Below are 13,525 nucleotides of genomic sequence, written 5' to 3' on the forward strand. Positions count from 1 at the left end.
AGATCTTTACTTTAATGGGCTTTGTCCACTGTTTACAGAGTAGGTACAAACTGACTGCGTGTTTACCGGACAGGAGCTTATGCGTGACTGATCTGGTGGTGATACCACTTCCGGTATGACGCAAGCCAGACGTATGACATGTGTCGAGAGTATCTTATATCATCCCAGAGCTTGTATGTGTAATGTGTATGTAATCATAGATGTTATATAATTAACCCACACCTCCCTCCCCCTTTTAAGCTGATAGCGAAGTCTTCAGCTTGAAGATTCTTGTGGTTGACCATGAAGATGGGGCGAACGGCGGAGATGTGGTAGGGCCTGGGATGTGTTGTCTTGAGACACCGGGATCTCAGGGTCCTCGGTGGTGATGAAGACTGCTGGGCGGAGGTGGCGGCGGTTATGCCACAGCAATCATCCGCTCGGGAGGCGGACGAGCAACTGCCGTGATCTGCCATGCCCCATCACAGTGCCCACCTTGTCCCAGAAACCTGACACTGGGTCCTGGATACGCACTTGTTGATTGATGTGGAGTGAGGGCAGTGGACGGGCATGCTGATCATAGCGGGCTTTTGTCTCTTGTGCTCGCTGTGCTGCACGGCGATCACACTCCTCTGCCTTGGCTTGCCATTCCTGCCGGAAAGACGCAGGGTGAGCTGGCACGCAGGTGCGGAGGGGGTGGCCATACAGGATCTGGGCAGGGGAGCGACCAGAGAAGTTGGGGGTGTTGCAGACTTCCAGTAGACCTCTGTCGAAATCCTCGGTGTCAATATTTCCATTAGGGGCCACTTTCATAATCAGGTGCTTCACTGTCTTGACGGCTGCTTCTGCGTGGCCGTTGGACTGTGGGTAGTGGGGCAAAGTCACCATGTGGCAGACACCCCACCGAGTCAGGAACTCCTCAAAAGCGCGACTTGTGAACTGGGGCCCACCGTCGGTCCTCAGGCGTACAGGGACTCCCAAGTCACGGAAGTAGCTCCTGAACTGGCGTATGGTGGCGGCAGTGGTTGTGTCCCTGCCACACGGGATGACAACCGGCCAGGCTGACAGACGGTTCGCTATGGCAAGGAAGGCTTTCCCCACCACAGAGAAGTAGTCTGCTGACACGGATTCAGAGGGTCTAGTGGGATGATCATTGTTGGTATATTCCTCTTGCTGTTGGCTGGGCAGCGGGGTCTGGCAGGCGTTGCAGGCACGTACAGTGTTGGTGATATCCGAGTTAATGCCCGGCCAGAAAACTGTCTGCCTTGCACGGCACTTGGTGGCCTCGGCTCCGTGATGGCTGTCATGCAGGCGCTGTAATACTTGCTTGCGGAGCGCCGCAGGGACAACAATGCGTAGACCGTAGAGCACTAGGTCGCCATCACTGCAGAGCTCATCACGGAGTTTCCAGTAGGGTAGGAGTGGATTGTGGAGGTCATAGCGGTTGCTGGGAAAGCCATGGCGTACATACTGCAATAGCTTGACATACGCAGCATCGCTACGTGCTGCTAGCTGGAACTCCTCCAATCTGATGTCTCTTGTCGTGTTTTGATGCTCGGGTGGGGCGAGAGACTGTACTGCACTCAGTGTAACCACTTCCCGAATGGAGACATCACTGAGCATGTCGTCGTCACTCCTTGGGTGGTTGACTGGGTGGCGAGACAACGCATCAGGTATGCATAGCGTCTTGCCCGCATGCCACCGTGCAGTGAACACAAACGGCGACAGCTCTTCCTTGAGGTGCTGCAGACGAGGGTTCTCCACAGCGTCAAGTGTGTAGTGGTTGATGATGGGTATGAGCGGAGGGTGGTCCGTCACATGTTCGAAGTGGTGCAGCTGTCAGGACTACATATTATAATTGCAAATCATAATAGATAGATAGATAAACAGATAGATAGAGAGACAGATAGAAGCAGGGAGTCAGATGATGAGAGGTGTTGTGTCTGCGAGAATCGAGCAGTGCTAAACATGCTTACACACTCTGACGCGAGGAATGCTTGATAGGCACACGACAGCGTCTAGTGGCCATATACACACATACACACATGCTGACACACAGGCTGCGGGAACTTTCCATCCACGAGGAACACACGTGACACACCCCTGCTACACCAGAATTTAGGAAAGAGAGCTCAGACGGAGATTAGCCACAGAAGAGGCAAGAGAGAAGTAGACAGGGCTCAGAGGAGACAGGTGACGGGAGAAGGGCTTGGCAATTAGAGAGAGAGAAACAGATAGCGAGACAGGGAGGTAGCTACCCGGGACTTATACTCGTTCCGTGTGAGAGCCTTGTTAATATTTCCAAGACAAATAAAAATAGTCCCATACTATTCTTTACCTCTCCTGTCACTACATGACATTTGGTGGCAGGAACGTATACGAACCTCGTCTACGAATCAACATTAAATTCCTACAAAATATCAAGATTGAAAACAAGAATATCTCTCTCTCAACCAACAACACAACCGGCTCCTGACGCTTCTCTCCAACCAGCCACCTCCGTCTCCCAGATCATCATGCTGATGCAGAGGTCAAGAGATCACACGACGCCTTGCAAGTAGTTTAACAAAATATTGATACAATATTGCAATTTCTACGACGAATCAGCGAACTACAACCATCTACAATCAACTACAATTAACAACTCTACGTCGTCTGTATAATCTTCTACACGCACCTACAAGAAGCGGCAGTCTTCATCCTACAACGAGTAAATCACAAGAAAAAAGGACCAAGAATACATCAAGAAAGAAAGAAAACAAACAAACAAACAAACAAACAAACGAAGAGTGAGAGACGACTCACAACTCATAACCACCAGACCTCACCTTCCTCTCTCTGCTACATCCACCCAACCCCCAGCACTTACGCAGGAGTGCAGAGGTCAATACACGCAGCAAAACATTGAGTCCATATTCACAACTCGTCTTACTCACCCGTCTTCACTCAAGTTACTCATCGCTACTCATTCACTCACCACAGCTACCAGTGTGGGAAGCCGACGTCACCATGTGCTGAGACGACAGCACGCCAATCAACCCGCGAAGGACAACGCTATCACCACGTGCAACACCACTCACACCATTTCCCACCACGGTAAAAATTAGTGAGTTACATAGTTACTTCATTCATACAATACACAGTGACAGACAATAAGCTTCTGCACAAACATATAAAACGTGTTGTATAGTTACAGCTTAAATACACATACCTACTTCAATTATCTTCATAATTCAATCATTAAATACTTGCACCAACAATAAATATTCTACACAGTATATATTCATTCATTTATTATAACATTTATTTACTACCAACGAGTGTTACCATTTATACCTACATAAAATACGTGTTTCATATATACAACTATACATTATTACATCTACAAAGTAATAAAAAAAATATACCATCACAGTTACTCAGTGAGCAATTAAAAGAACTGTATTAAACATTTATTAATTAAAGCTACCTAGTGGAAACAGATAAATTAACTTACAAGAAAAAAAAAAAATGGCCAACACAAATGCCGTTAGCAAGAGTGAACATCTTCAACACAATCGTGAAGACAATGATTTCCACACAGTGCTGACACACATATTACTCACGATAGGTACAGGTGAACAACAAATCAGTGTGTATAGTTAATACTGTATATAGTGTATATATTTTTTAAATAAAAGAACAAAATATGGGACTATATAATATCATTTTATAATATCTGTGCAATATAAACTAAACTTTAAAAAAGTATCCCAAGGAAATTAGCCAGTAATTATGCAACCATGAACAACATGGAAAAAGGGTACACAAGCAAAGAGAAACAAACTATAGAAAATCAATACATACAAAAAAAAAAAAAAAAAGAAAGAAAGAAAGTAAGTAAGAAAGAAAAAAGAGAAATAGAGTAAGATCACATAACAAACAGATGAAAATAAGTGTAAGTGTTACTACATATGCCAAAATACCACATAAACTACAAACAAAAAAGCAAATTGTTGTCTCCACAAACAAGTGGCATGACACATCATCACTATCATCGACCGCAGCATATGTTAGGACTGCAGTTATTACAATTATGTTACACTAACTACAATTATGTACCTACAAACGATATGTAACAATTATGTAACGACAAACGATTGCATTATGTTACACTTTGCCAATTATGTAACAGTTGCATTAACAAGATGTAACTTTTATGTAACTTTAACTACAATTATGAACCTACAAACGATATGTAACAATTATGTAACGACAAACGATTGCATTATGTTACACTAACTACAATTATGTACCTACAAACGATATGTAACAATTATGTAACGACAAACGATTGCATTATGTTACACTTTGCCAATTATGTAACAGTTGCATTAACAAGATGTAACTTTTATGTAACTTTAACTACAATTATGTACCTACAAACGATATGTAACAATTATGTAACGACAAAACAGTTGCATTAACAAGATGTAACTTTTATGTAACTTTAACTACAATTATAAGGCCAAGACACTTATGTAATAGTTGCATTAACAAAATGTAACTACAATTATAAGGCCAACACAATTATGCATTAACACAATATTTTGTAACAATTCATAAAATGTTACAATTACGTAGTACCACAATGTTAGTACAATATTATAAGTCATACAATTATAGCACAATTCTGTATTACCAGTATTATCATACAAGTTAGGTGAAATATTAGACATTACTAAAGTGATAACTCAAATATGTAATGTATAACCTAGCAGTATTACCATTGCACAATTATATGCGTACGTCTGTTGTACATGCACGTCTTACAAAGTGTTATACAACAACCATTGCATTTATTCAAATATGTATACAACTTGTTTAAAATGTAATATTACTGAATAATCACTATTTACTATATTATATGTATACAATATTCATACAATTTACTTTTACAATATTATGTATTTCACTTAATTAGCTTATAAGTTCATTATAATGTATATATAATATGTATTAATATGTTATGAATATTAAATGTCGATGGTACGCCATTTTCGCGCGACCGAGCAGATGTCAGGACTACATATTATAATTGCAAATCATAATAGATAGATAGATAAATAGATAGATAGAGAGACAGATAGAAGCAGGGAGTCAGATGATGAGAGGTGTTGTGTCTGTGAGAATCGAGCAGTGCTAAACATGCTTACACACTCTGACGCGAGGAATGCTTGATAGGCACACGACAGCGTCTAGTGGCCATATACACACATACACACATGCTCACACACAGGCTGCGGGAACTTTCCATCCACGAGGAACACACGTGACACACCCCTGCTACACCAGAATTTAGGAAAGAGAGCTCAGACGGAGATTAGCCACAGAAGAGGCAAGAGAGAAGTAGACAGGGCTCAGAGGAGACAGGTGACGGGAGAAGGGCTTGGCAATTAGAGAGAGAGAAACAGATAGCGAGACAGGGAGGTAGCTACCCGGGACTTATACTCGTTCCGTGTGAGAGCCTTGTTAATATTTCCAAGACAAATAAAAATAGTCCCATACTATTCTTTCCCTCTCCTGTCACTACATGACACAGCCCCTTCAGGTAGAAGCTGCACATGTGCATTGCCCAGACTGTGACCAGCATTTCTAGTTCGATGGTGGCGTAACACGTCTCTGCGTCAGTCAGAAAACGCGACCCACACTGGACCAGCCGCAGGTGGCTTCCTCCGTGATCCTGCAGCAGAGCATAGCCAATGCCATAGAGACGTGAGGCATCAGTTTGGAGAATCGTGGGCAGCTGGGGCTCGAACATGGCGAGTTGTGGGGGACTGGAGAGTGCTTCCTTTACCTTACTGAAGGCTGTGTCATGATCTGCAGTCCAGATGAACGTTCGCTTTGGGCTCATGAGAGGCCTGAGGGGTTTGGCAGCTGCGGAGATGTCCGGTGTGAACTCCATCAGCTGGTTCACGAGCCCCATAAATGACCTCAGGTCCGTGATGTTTGCTGGTTTCTTGAAGTCTGTGATGGCACGGACTTTCTCTGGGTCGGCCTTAATCCCGTTGGCAGACAGGATAAATCCACAGAACTTCACTTCAGGGGTGGCGAGGACGAACTTCTCAGCTTTGAGTGTAATGCCATGTGCCCTGCACCTGGCCAGCACCAAGTTGACATGTTGCAGGTGCTCAAGGTAGTCCTTGTCATAAAGGGGGACATCATCCACGACCTTGATGCAGTTGGGGATGCCTTGCAATGCTGCATCATCACGAAGGCAGAAGGCATCACCTGTTGCTGCAAAGCCCATTGGACCTCGCAGATACTTGTACCTGCCATATGGTGTGATGAAGGTCGTGAGGTGCTGGTCCTCTTCAGCAAACTCAAGTTGCCAGTAGCCACATAATGCATCAACCGTTGTATAATATTTTGCCTGTGGGTGCACACTCCTGATGGCTGTAAATGGTGTAGGCGATGGCTGTGTGGGGCGTGACACCTGACTATTCAACTTGCTCAAGTCAGTAGTGATCCGCACACCGCCCTTTGGTTTAGCTACTGCAACGAGTGGGTGGCACCAAGGGGACGGGAGATCTCCAACAGGAGCGATGATACCTTGTGGTACAATTGATTCAAGTTCGTTCTTTACATCCTCTTGAAAGGCCAAAGGGATCTGGCGGGGTGTATGGACGGCAAACGGACGTGCATCGTCTCGCATGTGGATCCTCACTGGGGGGCCTGTCATGGGTTTGAGGGGTGAGGCCTGCAGATCCGCCTTTGACATGAGCACGTCCTTGTATTCCTGGAGGAAAAACTCTCTGGCCTCAATAACAGATGTGGAGGTGGTGAATGGAGTCGCTGGTGTTGGGATGGATGTGGACGAAGAAGGCTGAGGTGAACAGGGCGAGGGGGCGGCATCTGTGGCTGTGGGAGGGGGCATAAGGGCCGCAGCCTCACCACACTATGCGCCGGCACGCACGCTCGCATGCGTCACCTGAGCAATGGGCTGCGGGAATCTATCTGGTATCAACCGCAGCTCCTTGCAAGCCTGGTATGACAAGAGGAGCACAGGTACATCCCTATGGACATCGATCCACGCCTCTGTTGCAGTGCCTTTTACTTTCAGCTCCACCCATAGTGATCCTAAAGCTGGTGTCATTGGGGAGCCATCCGCTGTGTACCTGGGGTCTGCTGGTGGGGGCTGGAGATCATTGGTGGACAAGCCAAGGCTTTTCAGGTGTTGAGGGGCGATAATGGTGACGTCGGCACCCGTATCCGGTAGCATTGCAAGTGAACTTGATCCCTTGCTGTGGATGATGGTGACGGTGACAGGTGGGGAGGACGCTGTTGGGTTGCGGGAGGTGGAGCGGACTCTGCGAGCTGCACTTCCCTTAGAGGCCTGTCTAGCTGACCACGGTGACCCTTGTGTATTATCTGCGGTTGCTGCGCTGCTCCCTTGACCCTTAGACTTTCGGCAGCACACGTCGTAGTGGCCCATTTTCTTGCAGAGATGACAAGTGGCCTTCTGCACTGGGCAACGTGGTGTACGTGCCCAGTGACCTCGCTTACCACAGTTGCGACATGTGTCATTGGTGACTGGGCACTCTCCTTTGTTGTGTGTTCTTTTACAGCTGCCGCATGTGTCATAATGCTGGTTGGACTGCCTGAGGGGTCTTTGTCTTGCCCGTTTGTCAGCCTTGTATTGTGATATTCCACAGACAGACTTCAGTGGGGAGACAATCGCTGAAGCTGTGTTGCGGGCTGCTTCAAAGGCAAAACACTGCTGTACAATATCATCCAGTGATGATGTAGGGATGTTGGGGATGAGTTCTTGGATCAGCTGCTCATCTCGGATGCCCATCATGATGACCTGCTTCATCTGCATCTCGAAACAGGTGTTGTCTTGTCCTTTGCATACGTCCACCGCTTCAGCCAGGCTCTTGATACGGACGTAGAATTCATTAAAGCACTCACCAACTTCTTGCTTGCAACTGAAGAGTTCTCTGCGTCGTAGTGCTTCATTAGTTTGTTCCTTAACGTGAGTCTCGAGTATATCATGGACTTCAGTCACTGACGAGGTTGTGTCATCAGGCACCTGGAGGCGAAACCGTAGGGTGTGCAGCATCTCTGGTGACAGACACATCCTTAGCTGTATGAGCTGCTTTGGTAATGACAGTGTGGGCAAATCAATCATCGTGGCGTAGTCTGCCCACTTCCGCCTCCATTCCCTGAAGTTCTGGAATGTGACATCAGACTGCAGAGGTTGTGGTGGCTTGGTTGTGGCTTTTGGCGGCTGAGTGGGACGTGAGGGAGGGGTTGAGGACTGTGTTGAGTCAGGAGTGGGTGAAGATGGAGTTGTAGAGGCTGCTCGATTGCCAGATATAGCAGCCAAGAGTGCCTGAAATTCAGCATCTCTTCTCCTGTCTTCCTCCTGGAGACGATGTCTGTCCTCTTCACGCCTCTGTTCCTCTTCCTGATGCCTCTGCTTCTCTCTTCTGTCCTCCTCTTGTCTCCTCCTGTCGTCCTCACGCCTCTGCTCCTCTAAATGCTGAAGAGTTTAACCAGATCCTTATTTTCAGCCATTTCTTCCTTTTGTTGGGAACGAGTTTGTTTTTTGGACCTACGCATTCAGGCAGACACACTCGTAGGGAAGGGGTTGTGCTCAACTTCCCTTAAGTTGTTGGATTTGCACACTCGTAGGGAAGGGGTCAAATGCTCAACTTCCCTTAAGTTGGTGGATGCGCTTGCGACGGTTGTGGTGCGTGGTGGTGGATGGTGCGGGATGGGTGTGACTGTGTGTGTAATGGCGGTTACGAGTGAGGCGCTGGCAAGGCGTGGTCCGAGAGGGGGGGGGGTACAGCCCTGGAGCCGGCACACTATACAACGCCACACTGAGACACTATTCACACACTGCACAATCGTCACTGTTCAGCACACTGTTATTAAGTCACTGTACACCACTATTAACACACTGGCGCTTTTATATTAACCCCAGGAGACACGCTTACGCCACAACGGGGGGGGGTTTAGTCATTTGCCAGTTAAGTTCATGCATGGAAGCCAGTATAGCACATATATTGTTCCTTTTTCACTGCGCCATGGGGGTGAGTCACTGCACTAAGTCTCGTATAGGATGTGTTAATGATACAATCCGAGTAGATCTTTACTTTAATGGGCTTTGTCCACTGTTTACAGAGTAGGTACAAACTGACTGCGTGTTTACTGGACGGGAGCTTATGCGTGACTGATCTGGTGGTGATACCACTTCTGGTATGACGCAAGTCAGACGTATGACATGTGTCGAGAGTATCTTATATCATCCCAGAGCTTGTATGTGTAATGTGTATGTAATCATAGATGTTATATAATTAACCCACAAGAGTATATTGGTCTTCAGACAGAAATATAGGCAATATAAGCGTTGTTTCACTCACCAAACACATGAACATACCGCACCTTCCTTTACGATGTTACCACCTCATCACTTCTGCTTGTTTCTTCCTTTGTCCTCCACCTCGGGAATCACTTTCACCTTCAGTTTCGTCATTGTAGAGACTGGCGCAACATGTCTACTAGCCAGGTCGCTGCAAACATATGAGTTGCAAAGAAAATAGCATGCGGGGGGAGGGGAGTCAGGTGCGGCCAGGCATTATCCCTGCCTGACGAGAGGTAGTGGAAGGTCTCCCACATATGCCTACCAAAAATCACCTGCAAAACAAAAAATATGCAAATGATGGACCTCGCAAGTGCAAAAGGTATGGATACGTCATCAGGTGTCACTGTGACAAAATTTGGTGACGTATCCATGCGACAATGGGACGCGGCAGGTTATTATGTCATATGTATTAGTTTAAATGTGTAACGATTATAGGTACTTGTATATATCTCATTTATCAACGTGCAGTATATAGTGTCTCTTGGAAATATACACAGCTTCTCACTAGGAATGTCAATCGACATGATGTATATTAACAATCCTGTTGTCCCAGACCATCAAGAATGTCTTAACACATAATGTATCTCAAACAATTTCTGTTTAGTATAGCCAGTACAAGAATTTCATTATATGAGCAGGTTAACCAGCTTAAGCCAGTTATTTGATGTCATCGATACTACCCATGGAAATCTACCAGACTCTACATCCCCACCAAGTTGTATATATTCTGTGATTTCGGAAAGCATAGTCAGAGCCTGAGAGTACAACCAAGGGCAGAAGGCAGGAGAAGGGTCAGCTAGGAGATTTGCCATCATGTCACTTTACACTGCCAATCACAATTCGATATATCTATCTATCTGTCTATTGCCAGACACCACAATCCCATAAGGGATGACCCATTTGACTTTGAGTAATTTGTTTTATGGGCAGGGGCACTAACCCTCCACCAACCCACTTACTGACACGTAGGGAGCACGTATGGTTTGGTTACCATCCAGCGATGTAAATGGTTTTCTGGCTTACAGGAAACCATTTGGCTTGTCACTCAATGTAAAGCCACCTGTAAAGGAAAGAAAAGCAATAAGAAGTGACAGGAAAGATGGGAGAAATAGGAAGGGAGGAGGGTAGGCACAGAAAAAGAATGACAAAGGCTAAGGAAGAAGCAGGCAGCACTACATCAAGTGAGTGGACGATGGTCGCCACCACCTACCACTACAACACCATTAATTGGCCACTTTAGTTCATTTCATGTAATCTTTATTTCTCCCTCTTTTTTTTAAGCCAATACAGTACTTGGCCTCTTTCAGCTTATGCAATCTTTATCTCCATATTCAAACAGGAACACCATTACTTGGCCTCTTAAGTTCATCTAACGCAATGATGTCCTGCCTGACTGCCTGGCACTGTCACAACTCTGTCTCAGTGTCAGAATCATTCTCAATCTGCGATAGCTGGTCCCTACGGTGGCGCTCATGGTTGTTGTGGATGGTACTGGGGGTGCAGTAGCCGCAGAAGCCACAGAAGGGTGTGAGTCGTGTGGTGATGGTGCGGCGATGGCAATGATAGAGGCAGTAGGTGAGTGCCACTATCAATCTGGCCAGTAGCAGTACCACAAGACCTGGCACCACCATCACAGCGTCCGGCATCTCATTACCAGCATCAACCGGATCAGCCTCTACTTCCTCTGACAAGTCCTGATCATTCTCATCATTGAGGCACACAGCATTAATGGATGTCTGCAGCACCAAGTCTGCCATCACCAAAGATTCACCATCTACAGTGTAGTGAGCCTCGAGTGTGTAGATTCTACACACTCGAGGCTCACACGCTTATGCCCACAGTCTTTACAGTGGAACACCTCTTCAGTTGTCTAAGGAGGTGACAGTTGCAGTACCATGGGTTGTGGTGCAGTGTGGCATGGGCATCGGCGGGGAGGCTGGCAAGGGTGCGGATGTCGAGCTCCTTCAGGTGGTTGTGGTTGATGTGCAGGTGGCAGAGGTGATGGAGGAGCTGCAGGGCATTCGGTGCAATGACGCATTGACGGGTGTGGCTCAGGTCCAGTGTATGCAGGTGCTGTAGTCCAGTCAGTTCCCGCTAATGGAGCTGTGTGATGTGGTTTTGCTCCAGACTGAGCCGTTGGAGTCCCCTGGCCCATAGGAATCTGCCTTTACCCACCACCTCCATGCAGTTGTGAGAAAGGTCCACAGCCTCCAGCGCCGCCATGAGCTCAGGGACGCCCGTCAGCTGGTTGTGGCTCAGATCCAGGTGGTGATGAGTGGGTGTCAAGATGGGCGGGGCAGCCAGCAGATTACAGGCGGCATTAAGACTGGTTAAGTTGTGGATGGAGGTTACTGTAGGTTCTATCCTGTTACCAGAGACGTCCAGCCTGATCAGGGCAGGGTAGGAGTGTGCAATAAACTCTGTAACCCAAGACTGCATATAACTCACCTCATTTACGAAAAAAGAATACACAGAGGGGGAAAATAAGGTTGAGAGAAACCTATCTGTTTACTCTACTCGATGCCTCACCATTTCACTGGCAACAGCCCATGTTAATCTCCGTGGTGATGAGGGGCAACCGTAAAACTATGATACATTTACAATCTTCCTCCCTATCATTGACAGTAACTTCATCTACACTGGTGGGAAAGAGCTATCCATCTCCTCACGACTTTATCAACACTGGTTTTCACCCGTCATCCTGATTACCTAAATACCTCTCTACTTTATACTACCAACATTAGTGATGAACAGTTGATCTATGATACACCTACAATATCTCCCTCCATCAAATTAAACCCGTCGGCTGCTTGTATTGACATATGTATCTGTTCCCAAAATATCATGGAAAGTTGTTGATGAATTTTCATCAAACCTTTAGGAAATAGCAACTATGTGGATAAGCAGAAGGTTATTACTTTTGGTTAGAATTTGATCAAAGATGGCCGAATACTAGTCACCATATACAGTATTTTTACTCTGGACTGGCTTTTGTGAAATGCAGCGACTGAATTCCATAAAGTTTTGCGAATTTTTATCGTGCGTTTTTAGCAAGACAAGGCGATATAATTTTTGTCAGTGTGTGTCTGTGTGTGTGAATGTATCTGCTGTCAAAATATCTTCAAATTTAGTTTCGAGGCAGCTTATACCTCGGCCAACAACATGTTTTGGCAGGCGATTAGCTTTCTGCCCTAGAATGCTTTTGTTTCCTTTACCCTGGAATTCGGTCATGGGGTTTACTAATATTAAAACGGTTATGGGGTAAATCTTACTCCATTTTGGAAAATTAAAAATCCATAGTTAGAATCTAAATTTATTTAATCTGAAAAAATAAATGAGAAGTACAGCTTCTCCAGTTTCCTTTCCCCTGCTATTTTAATAACTAATAAGGTGTACTGTTTACTTTAGGGGTTACTCATGAAAATTTACAAAAACACTTAAATTTACCATATGTCTATACTAAAAAACTGAGGAATGCCAAAGACTTGAGTTGAAGAGTTGACCGACGACCCACACACACCCAGGTCATAGGGGCTTCAGCTCCTGGAAGCACAACCTCCTGGCGCCAGTACTGTAGATACAGTACGGCAGAGCGTCAAAAAAGTGTGTTTTTTTTGTTTTGTTTTTTTGCCTTTGTCAAAAAATTCCCTTTTGGAAAATATTTTTTTTACAGTTTTTAATCATTGTCTGAACACTAAATGAAAAAAAAATTATTATATTTATGTTTCGAGAGTCCAAACACTACGTTTGAGCAAAAAATATTCTTATTTTATATTTATTTACCACTGAATATGAACAATAACTTATAGGGGGATTTTCTTGAAAATAAAAAAAGACGTACAGCTCCTGTCAGATTTTGGTGATACAGTCAGCACTGCCAACGCCAAAGCGTCTGGGGTTCAGAGTTCGAGAATTTCGACTCACGTGTCTGACACACACACACACACACACACACACACACAATATATACACCTAAGGCATGGTAACGGACATTGACGGAGCGTCTCCCTTTTTCATTACAATCACGACCAATATTTCTATGAAATATGTAATCTACATACTTCTATATATGTAAAAGACTAGCGGTTATATTGTTACGTTATTCCCATGTCACATGAATTAATGTGGTTAGGC

The 13,525-nt window shown here is 45.4% G+C and overlaps 1 protein-coding gene across 1 annotated transcript; it reads right to left on the reverse strand.

Moving 5' to 3' along the window:
* Positions 1-10,797: 10,797 nt before the first annotated feature.
* LOC145401581 (uncharacterized) lies at positions 10,798-11,148 on the reverse strand. Its single transcript, XM_080273775.1, has one exon. The coding sequence runs from the start codon at positions 11,146-11,148 to the stop codon at positions 10,798-10,800; it is 351 nt and encodes a 116-aa protein (XP_080129901.1).
* Positions 11,149-13,525: the final 2,377 nt, after the last annotated feature.

Source organism: Coenobita brevimanus, chromosome 56 (assembly GCF_032717465.1).
Source record: "Coenobita brevimanus isolate Jiangsu-jjx chromosome 56, ASM3271746v2, whole genome shotgun sequence".
In the NCBI taxonomy this organism is placed as follows: Eukaryota; Metazoa; Arthropoda; class Malacostraca; order Decapoda; family Coenobitidae; genus Coenobita; species Coenobita brevimanus.